Source organism: Tamandua tetradactyla, chromosome 26 (genome assembly GCF_023851605.1).
Source record: "Tamandua tetradactyla isolate mTamTet1 chromosome 26, mTamTet1.pri, whole genome shotgun sequence".
NCBI classification, from domain to species: domain Eukaryota; kingdom Metazoa; phylum Chordata; class Mammalia; order Pilosa; family Myrmecophagidae; genus Tamandua; species Tamandua tetradactyla.
This window is the reverse complement of record NC_135352.1, coordinates 5,021,796-5,039,751: the sequence shown is the minus strand read 5'-3', so window position 1 is coordinate 5,039,751 and position 17,956 is coordinate 5,021,796. Positions and strand designations below refer to the sequence as shown.

At 35.9% G+C, this 17,956-nt stretch overlaps 1 protein-coding gene across 2 annotated transcripts in view; it reads left to right on the top strand.

Moving 5' to 3' along the window:
• The window catches only part of BAG4 (BAG cochaperone 4), a 103,730-nt gene extending 86,599 nt beyond the window's left edge, over positions 1-17,131 (top strand). Inside the window, exons 3-6 of one of the 2 annotated variants that reach the window (XR_013169044.1) lie at positions 2,037-2,291; positions 2,968-3,222; positions 4,999-11,189; positions 16,955-17,131. Coding sequence is in view for 1 of the 2 variants with exons in the window: in XM_077144346.1 (XP_077000461.1) it covers positions 2,037-2,291; positions 2,968-3,222; positions 4,999-5,481 (993 nt within the window). In the remaining variant the exon portion in view is untranslated. Of the gene's footprint in view, positions 1-2,036; positions 2,292-2,967; positions 3,223-4,998; positions 11,210-16,954 lie in introns of those variants that run through there. The other variant, XM_077144346.1, reaches the window with a different exon arrangement.
• Positions 17,132-17,956: the final 825 nt, after the last annotated feature.

The window sequence follows — 17,956 nt, the reverse complement described above, 5'->3', positions numbered from 1 at the left end:
AGCAGGGGTAGCCTGGGTATGGAGATTAGTGCCCGCAGCCTTTATGTACTGGCAACAGCCTCAGGTAACAGGGATGGGGAGGTAGTGCTTGGAAGGGGTGCAATAGAGATGGGTTGGGCTGCATTTGGGGTAGAGGTGGGGGGCAGGTACATGCAGTGGGGACTTTTGGGTGCGGGCACCTGGAGCGTGGGGAATGAGAATGGGTGATGGTGTTCAGGTATATGGGGTGTGCAGTTAGTTGCTGATCATGGGGCTGTGCTGGTGAGGGTAGCATGCCGAAGGAACACTGCCTGGCTTAATTTCTAGTCCCTGGCTCCCATCTGTGCACTCCCACAGATTCTGTGCCTCCTTGCCTCTGTACCAGGCTCCAGTCCTCTGCCTCTCAGTTCCTCTGCCTCTGCCTCTGCAACTAGGGCTGCCCTGTGTGATGCAGAAGGCTCTCCCAGGTCAGCCACACCCCGGAATCGCCACCTCAGTTGCTCTCTTGTCCTTTCTCTAACTTTTCCGTGGAGTAACCCTAATCTCGAGCTACTCTATTTGGCCATCTTCTTAGAACTCCCTGAGTTTAATGTTTGGCATATGATTATAATACATGAGAGAAGGAACGCTGCAAAAGATTCCCTAAGTAGTTAATATTTTCATTAGTTATTATTATTATTTATTTATTTATTTATTTTTTTGCATGGGCAGGCACCAGGAATTGAACCTGAGTCTCCTGCATGGCATTTCATTAGTTATCGTTCTCTTTTCTTCTCAGAGTTTTCAAGGTTGGGTATTTGGCATTAAGTCAGGGTATTCTGGCTCTCTGTCTTATTCATCTTTTTATTTCTCCTGCAGATTTTATTGAGATACAATCATTTATCATATATTCCATCCAAATTATACTGTCAGTATCCCACAGTATCATCAATTAGTTGTACAATCATCACACTCAATTTTAGACCATTTTCATTACTCCAAAAAGAAAATTATCAGATAGATACAGAACAAGAAAACCCAAACCATCCCATATCCCTTATTTCCCCCTATTCTTGATCCCTATCTAGTATTGGTGTGGTACACCAGTTACTGTTGAAAAAATTTTAAGGTATTACTGTTAACTATAGTTCATAACTTGCAGTAAGTATTTTACCCCCACTATTATTATTTTTTAATTCTTTGTACCAGTTTCGTATATTTGTGCCAGTTCATGCAGGTACTTATTTATTTGTAGTGTTAATCGGTGACGTATATGACTCTAAACAACCCCTTTCAACCAAATTCACCTACAATACAGTACTATTCCTTATATTCCCACTAATGAGCTATCCTCACCCCATATCGATTTCTAAACATTTTGAGGGGGGGCTGGCATGGAAGAGAATATTTATTTAACTTTTTATTGTGAAATTAAACCTATATACAAAAACGCAATAAATTTCAAAGTACATTACAACAAGTAGTTATAGAACAAATTTCAGAGTTTTGTATGGGTTACAGTTCCATAATTTCAGATTTTTCTTTCTAGCTATTCCAAGACACTGGAGACTAAAAGAAATAGCAATATAATGATTCTAAGTAATACCCATTTGTTAAATCCTATCTTCTCTGTTATAACTCCCCCTTCTCCTCTGATCCTTCTCCCAATCTCAGGGGTATTTAGACTATGCCCATTCTAACTTTTTCATATTGGAAAAGCCTACTCATAATACGGGATAGGGGGATGAAACTAGCTGACATTCTTGGAGAGGCTGGCCCCTCTGGGTTGCAGGACTTATGTGGCCTAGGAACCTGTCTGAAGATTGTAGGTTTCTGGAATATTTGTAAACATTTTATGTTCAACCTCATTATACATTCTGAACATATTAGGTTATCACTCTCCCTTCTCTAGCGTCTATTTCTAGGTATCCTGTATTTATATTTTAAGATTCTGCATTTACATGTTCTAGTTCATAGATATTAATGCAGTCATACAATATTTGTCCCTTTGTGTCTGACTTATTTCACTCAGCATTATGACCCATCTTTCTTTTTTACTCAACTTTTTTTTTTTTCAGAGTTTGAATTCTTATACCAATGGAGCTTATGGTCCGCCATACCCCTCTGGCCCTGTGGCAAATACTGCCTCATATTCTGGGGCATATTATGCACCTGGATACACTCAGACCAATTACTCCACAGAAGTTCCAAGCACTTACCGTTCGCCTGGTAATAGCCCAACTCCAGTTTCTCGTTGGGTGTATCCCCAGCAGGATTGCCAGACTGAAGCAGCCCCTCTTAGGGGGCAGGTTCCAGGATATCCTACTTCACAGGTAAGCATCTTTCCATTGGAAAAGTCCCTTTATTTACAGTAATGCTGATTTAAGAAAACTTAAGAACTCTGGATGTTCAGTAATTATTTTAGAGATGACTGGGAAGGCAGGCACTAATTTATCTTTTCGCACTAGAAACAGCTAGTCCAGTAGGCGGATTTTGGCTGAGGGTTCTTTGAGATGTCATAGTTGTAAAAATTTTTATACTGAAAGGCATCTTTTTAAAGGTTGTTGTTAAAAGTTTTCTTACCCTGTTTAGTGCTCTGTTAGGCTTAAATTTTTAAACGTTCTGTGAATGATGACGTATTTATTTCTCTGTTCACTTCAAGAGGAATTCTAATATATGTTCATTGGTACTTTTTTTTATAGCATATGGATCCACTTATTTATAGTATCTATGGGGTAGATTGATTCTTTGTTTCCATCATTGAATTTCAGGTCCTGTTCCTTCTGAATGTCACCAAATCTGCATGTACTATATTTGGAACAAAATTATTTCAAGCTTGGTGACTTTTTAGCAACTTATTAATTAGAGTTGGCATAATTTAGCCTGCTGTCAGTTAAAGTATACTCTCAGTAGAGAGGTAGTATTTCAGAGTCTGTCTATATTAAAATGTTTTCGTTACTTAAGTTTTTTTTAGAAATGACCAGCATATTTCCTTACTTCTCAATCTAGAACCCTGGAATGACTCTGCCCCATTATCCTTATGGGGATGATCATCGTTGTGTTCCACAATCAGGACCAACTGTACGACCACAGGAGGACACATGGGCTTCTCCTGGAACTTATGGAATGGGAGCCCGTTACCCCTGGCCTTCCCCTGCATCCTCAGCACCACCTGGGAATCTCTACATGACTGAAAGTCCTTCATCATGGCCCAACAGCAATTCTCCTCAGCTGCCACCTTCCCCACCACCCCAGCAGTCCAAGGTAGAAGATCTTCTAAACATCTTTCCTTTGATGGGTAATTACAGATCACTATGTGGAACTATTCTGTATTCTGCACTGTTCTATTTCAAATGGGGACTAATTACAAAAAATTAATGACTATGACTTAGAGCTTTACCTCAGCCTAGTTGTTTTATCTTTTAGACAGGAAAGTGCTCATTTTCTTTTGGTTGTATTACTGTCTCAATGCTGAACTCAAAGATTGTATTTTGCTACCTCAAATAACCTATACACAAAAGACAAAACCAACATGAGGTATCTATAATATTAGTTTGTATGGTTTAGTTTTAAATTAAACCATTGACTTCAGTATCCTTTGTTTGTGGCTAGGTTGCTTTTCAAGATTCTTTTTTTGTTTTTTGGAAGGTGAGTAATTTTGAAAATTTAATGCTTTGCTAGCAAAATAATGACTCATGCATAAAGAAATGACAAAAATAATTCTTAGAAATAGAAGACAGTACAAATATATGTATGAGACTTTGTAAATGTTTTTAAGAAGAAAAAACTCGAAAGTCATGAACAGACAATGATAATATTTGAATACAGAACTTCTTCTGTACAACCAAAAATAAAACAGCAGAATGAATTAAATGGGAAGAAAACATGGTATTTCATTTGCAAAGCATGAAAATCAATCAGTGACATCATTCATCATGAATGAACCCCTAGAAATCAGTAACAAAGTAACTATTATTTCAAGGGAAATGAAAATACCTCCAAGAAAAATGAAAACATAGGGGGAAGTGAAATACAAATGGCTATTAATGATGTGATGATGATCAGGCTTGACATTCTTTGTAATATTACATTGTCAAAGATTAAAAATACTACTACATAACATTGTACAGTTGTAGGAAATAGGGAACACTCACTCATAAACACTAGGAAAGAAGACTAATGAAGACTGCCTTACATTAAGGGGGAATTGTGAATTTTCACTCAAAATGCAAATTTTTCATATCCTTTGCCCCAACAGTTTGAATCACAGGAATTATTCCAATAAAATAGTAGAACAAATGAAAAATAATTTACATAGAAACTGTTTGTTGCAGAGAAAATTTGTGGTAAATATAAAGATTAAACAAGAATGTGTAATCAATAAATTTACTTCTCTTTTACCAAGAGAGATAAAGCTATGTAACTAAATTAGAGCAAGGGTACTCAAGAGAGTGTTAAAAGCGAAAATAAAATTATGGTCCTCCAAAGAGCTACTTGTGTATTGTTTATGAACATACCCCAAAAGAATGCACACAAGACCCCATAAATAGCAGATAATACTGACAAGCGCTGTCTTGAAGTTTTTTGTTTTGTTTTGTTTTGTTTTGTTTTGTTTTTGAGACCAATGGAAGAAAGGTTTATTTCATCTGGAACTGAAATTTTCTGTAGTGCATAATCTAATTCAACCTCTCGGTATAGCTTATTTGAATAATTGAATGTCTTGAAATTTTAACTCTCCAGGAGAAAAGCTATCTAATATTAAGTCATTGGATAGATTCTGAGGTGTTTGTGATGATGATCTGCCTCAGGGCAGATTCCAGCCATTGTACTCAGGAATTCTGTACCATTTACTTGGCAGGAAACTGCCTTGTATCTTTTACTGCTGTGTTTTTATGATTAAGGAGGAAAGGTTTGGTTTTACTGCTGGGAAATCTTTTCATGTTCCCCCTTAACCAGATAAAAAATATGGGCTAAGAAATCTAATGTTGCCTGATTGGCATTAAAACAGCTTTTTTCCTTCTTTGCCCTCCCACTCTTAAGGATTCCTCATACTCCTACAGTCAGTCAGATCAAGGCATGAACCGGCACAACTTTCCTTGCACTGCCCATCAGTACGAATCCTCAGGGACAGTGAACAATGATAATCCAGACCTGTTGGATTCCCAAATCCAATACAGTGCCGAGCCCCAGCTGTATGGTAGTGCCACCAATGAAAATCCCAGCAATCAAGATCAGAGTAATCTTCCTGAAGAATGTTTATCTGCAGATGAAAGTACTCCTCCAAGTATTAAAAAAATCATACATGTGTTGGAGAAAGTCCAGTATCTTGAGCAAGAAGTAGAAGAGTTTGTAGGAAAAAAGACAGATAAAGCATACTGGCTTCTGGAAGAAATGCTAACCAAGGAACTTTTGGAACTGGATTCAGTTGAAACTGGGGGCCAGGACTCTGTCCGACAGGCCAGGAAAGAGGCTGTTTGTAAGATCCAGGCCATATTGGAAAAACTGGAAAAAAAAGGTTTATGAAAAGATTTAGAACAAAGTGGAAGCCTGCTACTAACCTGACCAAAGAACTCTTGATTTTGGTTTGTTATCCTCTTTTTGAAATGGCTGTTGATGACAAGAGGCAATACATTCCAACTTTCCTTTGGGTTAAAACTTTGAAGACTAACAAAGGCTTTGGAGGAACATTTCAGTTATGAATTGTTTTCAATTTTCAGACCAGTGAATGTAATAGGAAACTCTAGAGTTATCAACATTGCCAAGTAGAGTCACTCTTTCTGAAGAAATTTATGGATAGGTGCAAACTGCTTCATATGAGCAGGAGGGCAATTCACTTTCTGTAACAGGCTTATCAGAAACAGCAGATGGGTCTGGATATAAATTGAGACAAACAGTCTGTTTTCTAAAACAACTGGATTACTTGTCAAATTTTTGTACATTGTGACTGCTTTCAGCATACACTGTGTGTGTAAATTGCAGCTTGGACTTTAGCCTTCTTGGACCTCTTGTTTTGTTATTTGCAGTTCATAAATATAGTATTATTCTCTACTTCTTGGTACATTTTGTAGTAATATGTTTAATATAATTATTCAAGAGACCATATTGACAACCAGACAGTATGGCAATTCTGAATGAATTTATACCTTTTCTCCACATGAATATATTGCAATGTGTAGTGATTTATTGATGTAAATTGTCTCTTTTTTGTGTAGATCATTAGGTTAGAGTTTTTGCCACTTCTGCTTTTCATGGTAGTAGTGGAAGATAAATTTGGAAATGGCATTGACATAAGAATGAAAATGTTTAAAATTACTTTTAACAAAGTGTAATTCTCTTTTCACTGCTGCTGCTTGTATAGAGAAATTGTGATAGATACTTATGAAAAATTAAATGCCACAATGAGTAGAAACAATGATTGCAAGAAGTAATAAATATGATTCTCTATATAAATAATACCATTCTCCATCTAAAATATTAGTTTCACCCCCTCCCTCTGAGCATATTTCAGCTCAGTTTATAGTAAAAAACAATTAGTGTTAAAGGGGATTTGTGCTCAGGGAATGAATCAGCCATATCTAGAATGGGAAGTTATTTTCTTCTTTTAAAGGTAGATTTGTTGTTTGTCTTTATTTCCTTATAATAAATTGCATAGACAGAACTGCCTGTTTTATAAGAATGTTTATTAATAACAGCCATTTCAGAGCCAAATTTAAGGAGGAGATATTGAAAGAATTTTATCTGGGCTTGCTTTGTGTAGCTCTAATGCTATTATATAAAAGAGATTTATGTAAATAACTTACTTTTTACATCTGAGGTAAGTTCCAGTATACAGTATCTGTTATTAGACAAACAGCTGTTTCTTAAGATATCCAAGTGATAATTTTTTTTTCTAGACTGCCAGGTCTATTAGTGATAATAAATCTCTCAGCCATCTGCTCCATACCCCCTACCTGCAGCCCCTGCCGGTAAACAAAACCAATAAAAACCAAACCAAACCAATATACTATGTGATGAGAAGAATTGTAGTAAAAATGTTTGCTTGATCTTGTAGTTGGGATGAATGATTTTCTGAGATAACATAGTGATAATTGATAATTTTATTCTAGGATTTTTATTTTTGGTCTAGTGTAGGAAAACTAAAGAACAGTTTTTCTGTGAAAATTAGGAAACTGTACTTGAAACTAAAACTTTAGAAGGGGGCCTTAAAGATAAGTTATTATAAACCAGTGAGAAAATGACTAATTCAGGAAAGAACACTGGTATTTAACTTACTGAGTGCCCAAGATGCCCATTTCCATATATATATATAAATATTTACACACATATACATTATGCACAAATATATATATGTGTGTGTTGTTTAATAGTTATTTTTAAATTCTGAGATGATTTTAGGCTTATAGAAGATTTATAAAAATAATAAGAATTCCAGTATGTCCTTCGCCCAACTTCCCCTTATATAATCATAGAACATATATCAAAATTATGGCATTAATGTTGATATACTATGAACTACAGAATTTTAAAATATTTTATTAGTCTTTTTTACTAATGTCCTTTACTCTTCCAGGATCCAATCCATGATCCCACCTCGCATTTAGTTGTCATGTCTGCGCAGTGCCCTCTAGTCTGTGATAGTGTATCTTATTGGCAGGTATATGATGTCGTGGTGTATTTCCGGTGTTGTTAAACTTGATTACTAACCTAAAATGGTGTTTGTTAGGATTCTGTACTGTAAAATTATTATGTTTCCCTTTGTAGTTACTAAATATTTGGGGGAAATCCTTTGAGACTATGCAAATGTCCTGTTTCTGCTTAAATTTTAGCCCACTCATTTTAGTATTCACTGGTAAATTTTGCTTGTGGCAGTTACTACTGTTGTGTAACTAGTGGTGATTTTTTAATTTCTCTCATTCCTTCTATGTTTGTTCATAGGCATTCTTCTGTAAGGAACAGTTGTCTCGTCTGCATCTATATTTTCAATTATATTATTTAGGATCAGTGCAAATTTAGAACTTTTAAAGATGTAATCTATGCTAAAATGATTCCAACTACTATTATCAAAGTAAGGGAAGCTGAATTAGTAACCTGTCTCAGAAAATATAATGAATTTAAAGAGGAAATAGTATTTATGCTTTGTAGAATTGGTTACATTTTTTATTAAATATTTATTCCAGACTGAATTCAGAATTTACTTGAAATTTAACATGTGGCTTTTCAAAAAACTATATTATATTGGGAATCATTTTTATTGAAATCTTGAATAAAGTTACCTAGACTGGTATGTTAAACACAGCTGTTTTCTTTATAATAAACCACTATTGCTCCAAGTGTAAATGCCAATATAAATATTTAAACATTTAAAGCCTAATGAAGTATCTCAGAGACAGATATCTTTATTGTTGCAGAATTCTTTTAAATATTTTCAAAAATGGGGTTTTGAAAACAGTTCTGTGGTTGACTAATGTAAATAATGCCGTTAAAGGTTGACAAATAGAAAGTTGGACATAGGTTAAATGGGCTATTTTAAAAATAGGTTTTTAATGAGATATCTTCATGCACCATACAGTCCATCCAAAGTATACAATCAGTGGCTTACAGTATCATCACATATTTGTGTACTCATCACCATGATCATTTTTAGACTATTTGCCTCACTTCAGAAAAAGAAATTAAAAAGTAATCCCCAAACATCCCATGCCCCTCCCCCCTCCCTCTCATAGACCACTAGTAATCAAATCTACCCAATTTTTTTTACCCCTTATTCCCCCTTTTATTATTAATATTTTGTCCTTATTTTTTACTCATCTGTCCATACCCTGGATAAAGGGAGTGTGCCACAAGGTTTTCACAGTTAAACAGTCAAGCTGTAAAAGCTATATATACGATTGTCTTCAAGAATCAAGGCAACTGGAATACAGTTCAACAGTTTCAGTCTTTTCCTTCTAGCTATTCTAATACACTAAAAACTAAAAAGGGATATCTATGTAATGCATAAGAATAACCTCCATAATAACCTCTCGACTCTATTTGAAATCTCTCAGCCACTGAAACTTTATTGTCTCTCATTTCTCTCTTCCCGCTCGTTTCTCAATCCCACGATGCTGGGTCCAGGCTCATCCCCAGGAGTCATGTCCCACGTAGTAGGGGAGGGCAGTGAGATCACCTGTGGAGCTGACTTAGCGAGAGAGGCCACATCTGAGCAACCAATGTTGTCTGGGGGTGATCCTTCGGCATAATTGTAAATAGGCTTACCTTCTTATTGGTAGGAATAAGTTTCATAGGGGCAAGCCCCAAGATTGAGAGATCAAATTGGTATCCTTAATGGCTTGCGAGAATATCAGGAATTCCCCAGTGGGGAAATTTATATTTCTTCCTTTCTCCCCAGTCCCTCAAGGGTACTTTGCAAAGACTTTTTTATATTCTCTGCCCAAATTACTGTGGTATATCAGGGCATCACACTAACCTGTAAAAACCAACAAGATCGGGCGGGCCACGGTGGCTCAGCAGGTTAGAGTGTTTGCCTGCCATGCCCAAGGCCCCGGGTTCGATTCCCGGTGCCTGCCCATGTAAAAAAAAAAAACCCAACAAGATCTTACTCCCTAATCAAGTTTCCATGTAAGTATGGTGCTCGAATAAACTGACCATACAAGTTAAATTAGATAGTGTGCTCCCAAAAATATAAATTTTGCACCAAATAAATATCTCTCCCTTTCGTCTCACACAGAAGTTGAAGTTTTAAAATAGAGATCGTATCATTCTTTACCCTGTATTCTGATTTATCTTAGTTCTATTCAGATCGGCTTCATTCATATCTCTAGTTGAAGTCTGATCCCTTTTTCAACTTTTTAAACAGTTACTGTATGGGGTAATGCTGACCTTTATAGCTTCAGAGATTTAACTCTGAGTCCAGGTGTTAACACAAATACCTGAAGTTCCTGGGAACAACCAGGTTATACATAAATAGCTCAGCATTTCAGAATTTAGAAAATATACAACTCCAGAATAGATATGACTGCTAGAAGAGCTTACAGTCTGGGACCCTTTACAATAGGGCTCAATGTAATAGCCCATGCTCTTGACTTCAATTCACGGAGTTTGTATATTCCATGTGAGTGAAGCATGATAATATTCCTCTTTTTGTTTCTTACTTGTTTCATTCAACGTACTGCTTTCACCTGGTGTATATCTCACAACTTCATTTCTTCTTGCATATGCTCAGTAGTCCATTGTCTGTATATACCACTGTTCCCCTTCTATTCTTCAATCGATGTACCCTTAGGCCACCTCCTAACTGGGCAATTTTTTAAAAAACTTTTTTTGGGGGATGGATAATTGATGCCTGGAACTTTTGTTTTTCTTTGTCTTTTACAAAAATTTATGAGTTTAAATACTCAAATAATTCTATGAAAGTTACACATTTAAAGGGTCAGTTCTATGAAAATCAGTATTCTCCTGTTCCCACTCACATTTTTCTTTCTCCCAAGGTAACCACTTTTAATTGAGTTTTTAAAAAAAACTTATCTCTATATTTTTGAATAATGCAATCCCATTGCTTTTTTATTTATCAATCTTAGGTATTTCCTGCTTATTTTCTATTACAGAGGATAAAGATTGAGGTTTATCTCTGTTTCCCTATCATACATACACACGTCTTATTACCATCCCCCCCACTTTCTTTTTTTTTTTTTTTCCTATTTTGATCATTCTGTTCTACATATATAATCACTAATATCATCACATTGTTGCATATTCATCATCATGATCATTTCTTGGAACATTTACATCTATTCAGAAAAAGAAATAAAACTAAAACAGAAAAAAAAATTCATACATACCATACCCCTTCCCTCCCTTTCATTGATCACTAGCATTTCAAACTAAATTTATTTTAACATTTGTTCCCCCTATTATTTATTTTTATTCCATATGTTCTACTCGTCTATTGACAAGGTAGATAAAAGGAGCATCAGACAACAAGGTTTTCACAATCACACAGACACATTGTGAAAGCTATATCATTATTCAATCATCTTCAAGAAACATGCCTACTGGAACACAACTCTATATTTTCAGGCAGTTCCTTCCAGCCTCTCCATTACATCTTGAATAACAAGGTGATGTCTACTTGATGCGTAAGAATAACCTCCAGGATAACCTCTCGACTCTGTTTGGAATCTCTCAGCCATTGACACTGTCTCATTTCACTCTTCCCCCTTTTGGTGGAGAAGGTTTTCTCAATCCCTTGATGCCCCCCCCCCCCCCCCCCCACTTTCTTAATGCAGTTATTTGGAAATTTTGTTGTACATTATTATGACTGTTTAAATGCTAATCAGAGGTCAGTTATGTAATCAACTGATTACTTTTACTGTTCTGAACTAAATCCTTGTTTTTCCTGGAATTAATCATTTGTCTTATTTTGTTTATATACTTAATGACTAATTTGACCTCAGATGCTCCATTAGTTACCTACATTTTCTTTCAAGATGCTCAGACATAACAGCATTTTGATTAGAGAACTGGTATATTTCTGGTGCACACTCTCACTCTGGTATCTTCCATTTATTCTGGAGATTCCCTTTGCCTCTCCTATTGATTTCCTGTTTTTCATATCTTATGTCATTTTCTTTCTTAATTAGAAAAGCATGCTATCCAGTGACTTCCTGTAAAAGGGTATATGGGAAATAATTTTTTGAGACCTTCCGTATTGAGAAATGTCTATTCTCCCCCATGACTAGATGATAGTTTGGTTGGATATATAATTCCACGTTGGAAATGCTTATCTTGAGAATTTTTGAGGTATTCCATTATTGTCTTGTGGTTTGCAGAACTGCTCTTGGGAAGTATGTGCCATTCTGATTCATGATCCTTTGTATAAAACCCAATTTTTTCACCTTGCAGAATATTTTTGTCCTCTTCATTCTTAATTTTCACAACAGTGTAATTTGGCTTGGTCTATTTTCATCCATTTTGCTGATCACATTTCATTCTGTAAACTCATGCCCTTAAATCCTATGAAATTTTCTTGATTTTGTTTTTATTAATCTCCCCCTCTCTCACCCTAATCTCTGTTAACTTTCTAGAATTTCTGTTTCTTCTATTGTAGACCTCCTAGACTGTTTTTTTTTTTTTTTGCATTTTGAGTTTGTTTGTTTTTTTAACTTTTTCTCTCATCTCTATGTTTTGCCTTTTTGGCTTTACACTCTGTTGGCTTAAGATTGAGCTTTAAGTGTGAGACTAAAGCAAAAAATGTTTATTTGGTACAAATCTATACTTTGACTACTGCATCTCCTAATATAACTTATGTAGATAGTTGACTGAACACCTTAAGTACATGGAACTTTGTATAGGACATGAGATTTTGTTGGTTTGTCCAGGTGATGCCCTGATGAATCCCAGAGTGATCTGATCAGTGAGTGGAAAAGTATTTGCAAAGTCCCCTTTGGGGAACGGTGAGAACAGGGGAAAACGCAACTTCCCCAAGTTGAATTCTTGATATTCTCACAAGTACCATGGACAACCAAAGCTATAGGCTGAGCCCCCAGTCTTGGGGTTTGTTCATATGAAACTTAAACCCACAAAGGATAGGTCAAGCGTACTTAAAATTAGGCCTAAGAGTCACCCTCAAGAGAGTCTCTTTTGTTGCTCAGATGTGGCCTCTCTTTACAGCCAACATAACAAGCAAACTCACCACCCTCCCCCTGTCTACGTGGGACATGACTCCCAGGGGTGTGGACCTTCCTGGCAGCATGGGACAGAAATCCTAGAATGAGCTGAGACTCAGCATCAAGGGATTGAGAAAACCTTCTCCACCAAAAGGGGGAAGAGTGAAAGGAGACAAAGTGTCAATGGCTGAGAGATTCCAAACAGAGTCCAGAGGTTATCCTGGAGGTTATTCTTATGCATTAAGTAGATATCACCTTGTTATCCAAGATGTAATGGAGAGGCTGGAGGGAACTGCCTGAAACTGTAGAGCCGTGTTCCAGTAGCCATGTTTCTTGATGATAATTGTATAATGATATAGCTTTCACAATGTGACTGTGTGATTGTGAAAACCTTGTGTCTGATGCTCCTTTTATCTACCTTGTCAACAGATGAGAGGAACATATGAAATAAAAATAAATAATAGGGGGAACAAATGTTAAAATAGATTTAGTTTGAAATGCTAGTGATCAATGAAACGGATCAGTAAGGGGTATGGCCTGTAAAATTTTTATTTTCTGTTTGTTATATTTTTCTGTTGTCTTTTTGTTTCTTTTTCTGAATTGATGCTAATGTTCTGGGAAATGATCTTGATGATGAATATGCAACTATGTGATGATATTGTGAATTGCTGAGTGTATGTGTTGGGAATGTTTCTTGTAATTTTTTTTAATTAATAAAAAATTTTTAAAAAAAGATTGAGCTTTAAGATTAATTTATCTGCATTCCAGCTTCCATTATTGGAATGAATGTTGATGTAATTTTCTCTTCAACTTCTATATCTTTGTGGATTTATGCCTTTAAAAGATCTCACTACTCTCATTTTATGGGGTTTCTAGAGGAAATTAAATTATGTTTCTTTGTTTAATCTTTTATCCTTACTTTGGAAGTGCAACTAGAGATTTTCTATACTATTTTTAATGTGTAGTCATATTAATTTTTATTGAGAAGGCAGTGGTTTGGATGATACAAAATACTTTGTTTTAGGAATATAAGGAGAATTTACATTTAAGGTAGTATGAATATACTTAAGATAAAGTTCTGTCTTGGAGGGAGTCACTATCTCTTGTTTATTTTTCCTTGTTTATTTTTCCCTGAAGCATTTTAAATAAAAATATGTGCAGACCTTTAGGATGTCAATGATTAGCATGCTTTTCACAGATAATTCTTTAATGTTTCGTGCCTGTGCATGGAAGTTAGTAAACTCATTTAATTGTCTTTCCTTTTTCCTGTGAAATAGAGAAAGTGAAATAGAAATAGAGTCTCTGTCTTTGAGTTGATATTCTTCCTCTCTCATATAGAACGCAGGTATGAAGTAGGACACTTTTTAACTCTTGAACCAGATCTTATCAAATGTAGCTTCTATATTAGTTGAAAGAGTTAACTCCTGTGAATAAGTGTACAATTACTCATTAAATTTATTGCTTAAACACATCGACACCCAGTTTCAAAATTAAATATACATAGATTATTTAGGACTGTTACCGGACAAAGGCCGTGGATTCATCTGCCTGATGTGCTCAATAACCAACTCCTGAGACATTGGAGTTTCGAAGAGAGAACTAGTTTATTACTACACGTGTAGCTGGAGAGCAGACAGCCTAAGGGCCCCAAATCTGTCTCCCTGAACAATGGGGATTCCAGGTTTTTAAGGATTTTAGCGAGGGGAGATTAGGTCATTTCAGATAGTAAATTCAAAGCAGACAAGAAAATAGTGTTAATAATGAGTTCAAAAGTGAAAAGAAACATTGTTAACATAAGTTGAAAGGAACTAGTTATCTTTCAATGGCAGAGCCTAGCAGTGAGGAAAAGAAAACGTTGTTAGCATAGGTTAACATAACAAAGCAGAGCTATCTATCTTTCTATTACAGAGCCCAATGGATACAATTTACAAAGTAAGGGACTGAGACTAGTTAATAACCTTTTTTTCTTAGCGCTAAAGCCTAGAAAAGAAAAACCAGATAAGGGGCATCACAGTTCTCATAGCCACTACGCCATCAGGTGAAAGAAAAGGGCTTTTTACATTCCTCCAGATGTTCAAAACAACTTAATTATACTTCAGGGCTTCCGGGTGCTTCCCTCTGTTCCAAAATCCCCAAAGCAAAGGAACATCTATATATAGTGATTCAGTAATTAAAGTCATCCTATAAATCTTTATTTCTCAGTTACAAGACTAACTTTTAAATAGCTTATTTTCTGAAAAAGTCTGCCCCTATTATATAAGAAGAAAATACATAAAAGTCAAGGAAAAGTAAAAAAAAACACGACTCACCACTGTTAGGCCATTTTTAGTATTTTGGTGGGCACCTTCAGATTTCTCAGTGGTTTTATACATATATATATATATGTAATTTTACATAATATAACATGTAATTCTGCTTAATATAACTACTTTATATATAACAATGTGTGAACATATTGTCAAATGATATATGTCAAAATGTTTTTAATGGCTGCAGATATTCTTTTGAATTATGTACCATAATTAGTCCTTTATTGCTTTCCTTTCCTCCAATTACAAACAGTGCTTCGGTGAATATCCTTTGCATATATCTTTTTTGTGGGATTGTGGAGAGACAGGCAGCTCGGGAATTTGGTGGGTTAGCCAGTATGCAATTTTATAGTTTGATGTATTGCTAAAACGCCTAAGTTATGGTAACCTCAGTTTACACTCTCAACAACAACTCATGAGAATGCTGATTTTTTTTTTTCCTCTGGGAAAAGAAGAACCTCTAGGTCCCTTTCACATCAACTGTATTCTGGCTTCCTCTGCTGGGAGGGTTTTTTCAAGCAGATCGCCAAATTTGTCTCTAGTCTATATCAAGCTTGACCTCCCTTCTACATTTGAGAGTCTTGGCCATTGTTTTATTTTTATTATTTATTTGTTTATTTATATTTTAATTTTTTTATTGTAAAAACTTAACATACAAACATATATTCTTTTTTTTTTTTGGCTTTTAAAAGGGGAAATTTAATGAGTTGCTGGCTTACAGTTCTAAGGCCGAGAAAATGTCCCGATTAAAACGTCTATAGAGGGCAGGCCACGGTGGCTCAGCAGGTAAGAGTGCTTGCCTGCCATGCCCGAGGACCTGGTTCGATTCCCAGTGCCTGCCCATGTAAAAAAAAAAAAAAAAAAAAAAGTCTATAGAAATGTCCAGTCATAGGCATCCAGGGAAAGATACCTTGATTCAAAAAGGCCGATGAAGTTCTCTCTCTCAAGTGAGAAGGTATGTGGCGAACACAGTCAGGGCTTCTCTCTCATCTGGAAGGGCACATGGCGAACACAGCGTCATCTGCTAGCTTTCTCTCCTGGCTTCTGGTTTCATGAAGCTCCCCAGGAGGTGTTTTCCTTCTTCATCTCCAAAGGTTGATGGCTTGTGGACTCTCTGCATCTCATGGCTACATCGTTCTGCTCTCTCTGAATCGCTCCAAACATATATTCTTGACATAAAAACATTCCATACATGGTGTACAAGCAATGGCTTACAATATCATCACATAGTTGTGTATTCATCACCATGATCAATTTTTTGAACATTTGCATCAGTCCAGCCAAAGAAAAGAAAAAAGAAAAAACTCATATATACCATACACCCCACCCCTCCCTCTCATTGGCCTCTAGTGTTTCTACCCAATTCATTTTAACCTTTGTCCCCCCATTTTTTTTATCTTTTGTAATTTTTTATTAATTTTAAATTAAAAAATATGACAACAAAGAAACACAAACATTCTTAATATATAATCATTCCGTTCTCTCTATATATAATCAGTAATTCACAATATCATCACATAGTTGCATATTCATCATGATTTCTTAGAATATTTGTATCAATTCAGTAAAAGAAATAAAAGATAACATAAAAAGAAATAAAATGAAAACAGAAAAAAAAATTATACTTACCATACCCCTTACCCCTCCCTTTCATTGATCACTAGCATTTCAAACTAAACTTATTTTAACATTTGTTCTCCTTAATATTTAATTTTATCCCATATGTTCTACTCATCTGTTGACAAGGTAGATAAAAGGAGCATCAGACACAAGGTTTTCACAATCATACAGTCACATTGTGAAAGCTATATCATTATACAATCATCAAGAAACATGGCTGCTGGAACACAGCTTTACATTTTTAGGCAGTTCCCTCTAGCCTCTCCATTACATCTTGGATAACAAGGCGATATCTACTTAATGCATAAGAATAACCTCCAGGATAACCTCTCGACTCTGTTTGGAATCTCTCAGCCATTGACACTTTGTCTCTTTTCACTCTTCCCCCTTTTGGAGGAGAAGGTTTTCTCAATCCCTTGATGCTGAGTCTCAGCTCATTCTAGGATTTCTGTCCCACGTTGCCAGGAAGGCCCACACTCCTGGGAGACATGTCCCATGTAGACAGGGGGAGGGTGGTGAGTTTGCTTATTATGTTGGCTGGAGAGAGAGACCACATCTGAGCAACAAAAGAGACTCTCTTGGGGTTGCCTCTTAGGCCTAATTTTAAGAAGGCTTGACCTATCCTTTGTGGGGTTAAGTTCCATATGAATAAACCCCAAGACTGGGGGCTCAGCCTATAGCTTTGGTTGTCCACAGTGCTTGTGAGAATATCAAGAATTCAACTAGGGAGGGTTGAATTTTCCCCCATTCTCACCATTCCCCGAAGGGGACTTGCAAATTCTTTTCAACTCACTGATCAAATCACTCTGGAATTCATCAGGGCATCACTCTGTACAAACCAACAAAATCTAATCTCCTACCCAAGGTTCCATGTACTTATGTTGTTCAACCAACTATCTACATAAGTTATATTAGGACATGCACTAGTCAAAATACAAATTTTGTACCAAATAAACATTTTTTGCTTTAGTCTCACACATAAGTTGAAATTTTAAAATATTAATTACCATCAATTTTCAGCACCCTGCAGTAATGACATTCCTTTGTTCTTACTCATGAAAAAACATTTTTAAAATTTGTACATTTAGTCACTATCATTATACAGTCTAGGCTTTCCTAGATTATACCATCTCAATCTTTATTGTCTATTTTTCTTTGAGATTTCATTTATGCCTCCAGCCCTCCTCCCTCTATCGTTCTCACATTCAGCTTCATTCAGTGTTTTAACATAATTGTATTACAGTTAGATAGTATTGTGTTGTCCATTTCTGAGTTTTTATATTCAGTCCTGTTGCACAATCTGTATCCCTTCAGCTCCAATTACACAATATCTTACCCTGTTTCAATCTCCTGATGGTCTCTGTCACCAAAGAAATATTCCAAGTTTGTTCACTAATGGCAGTT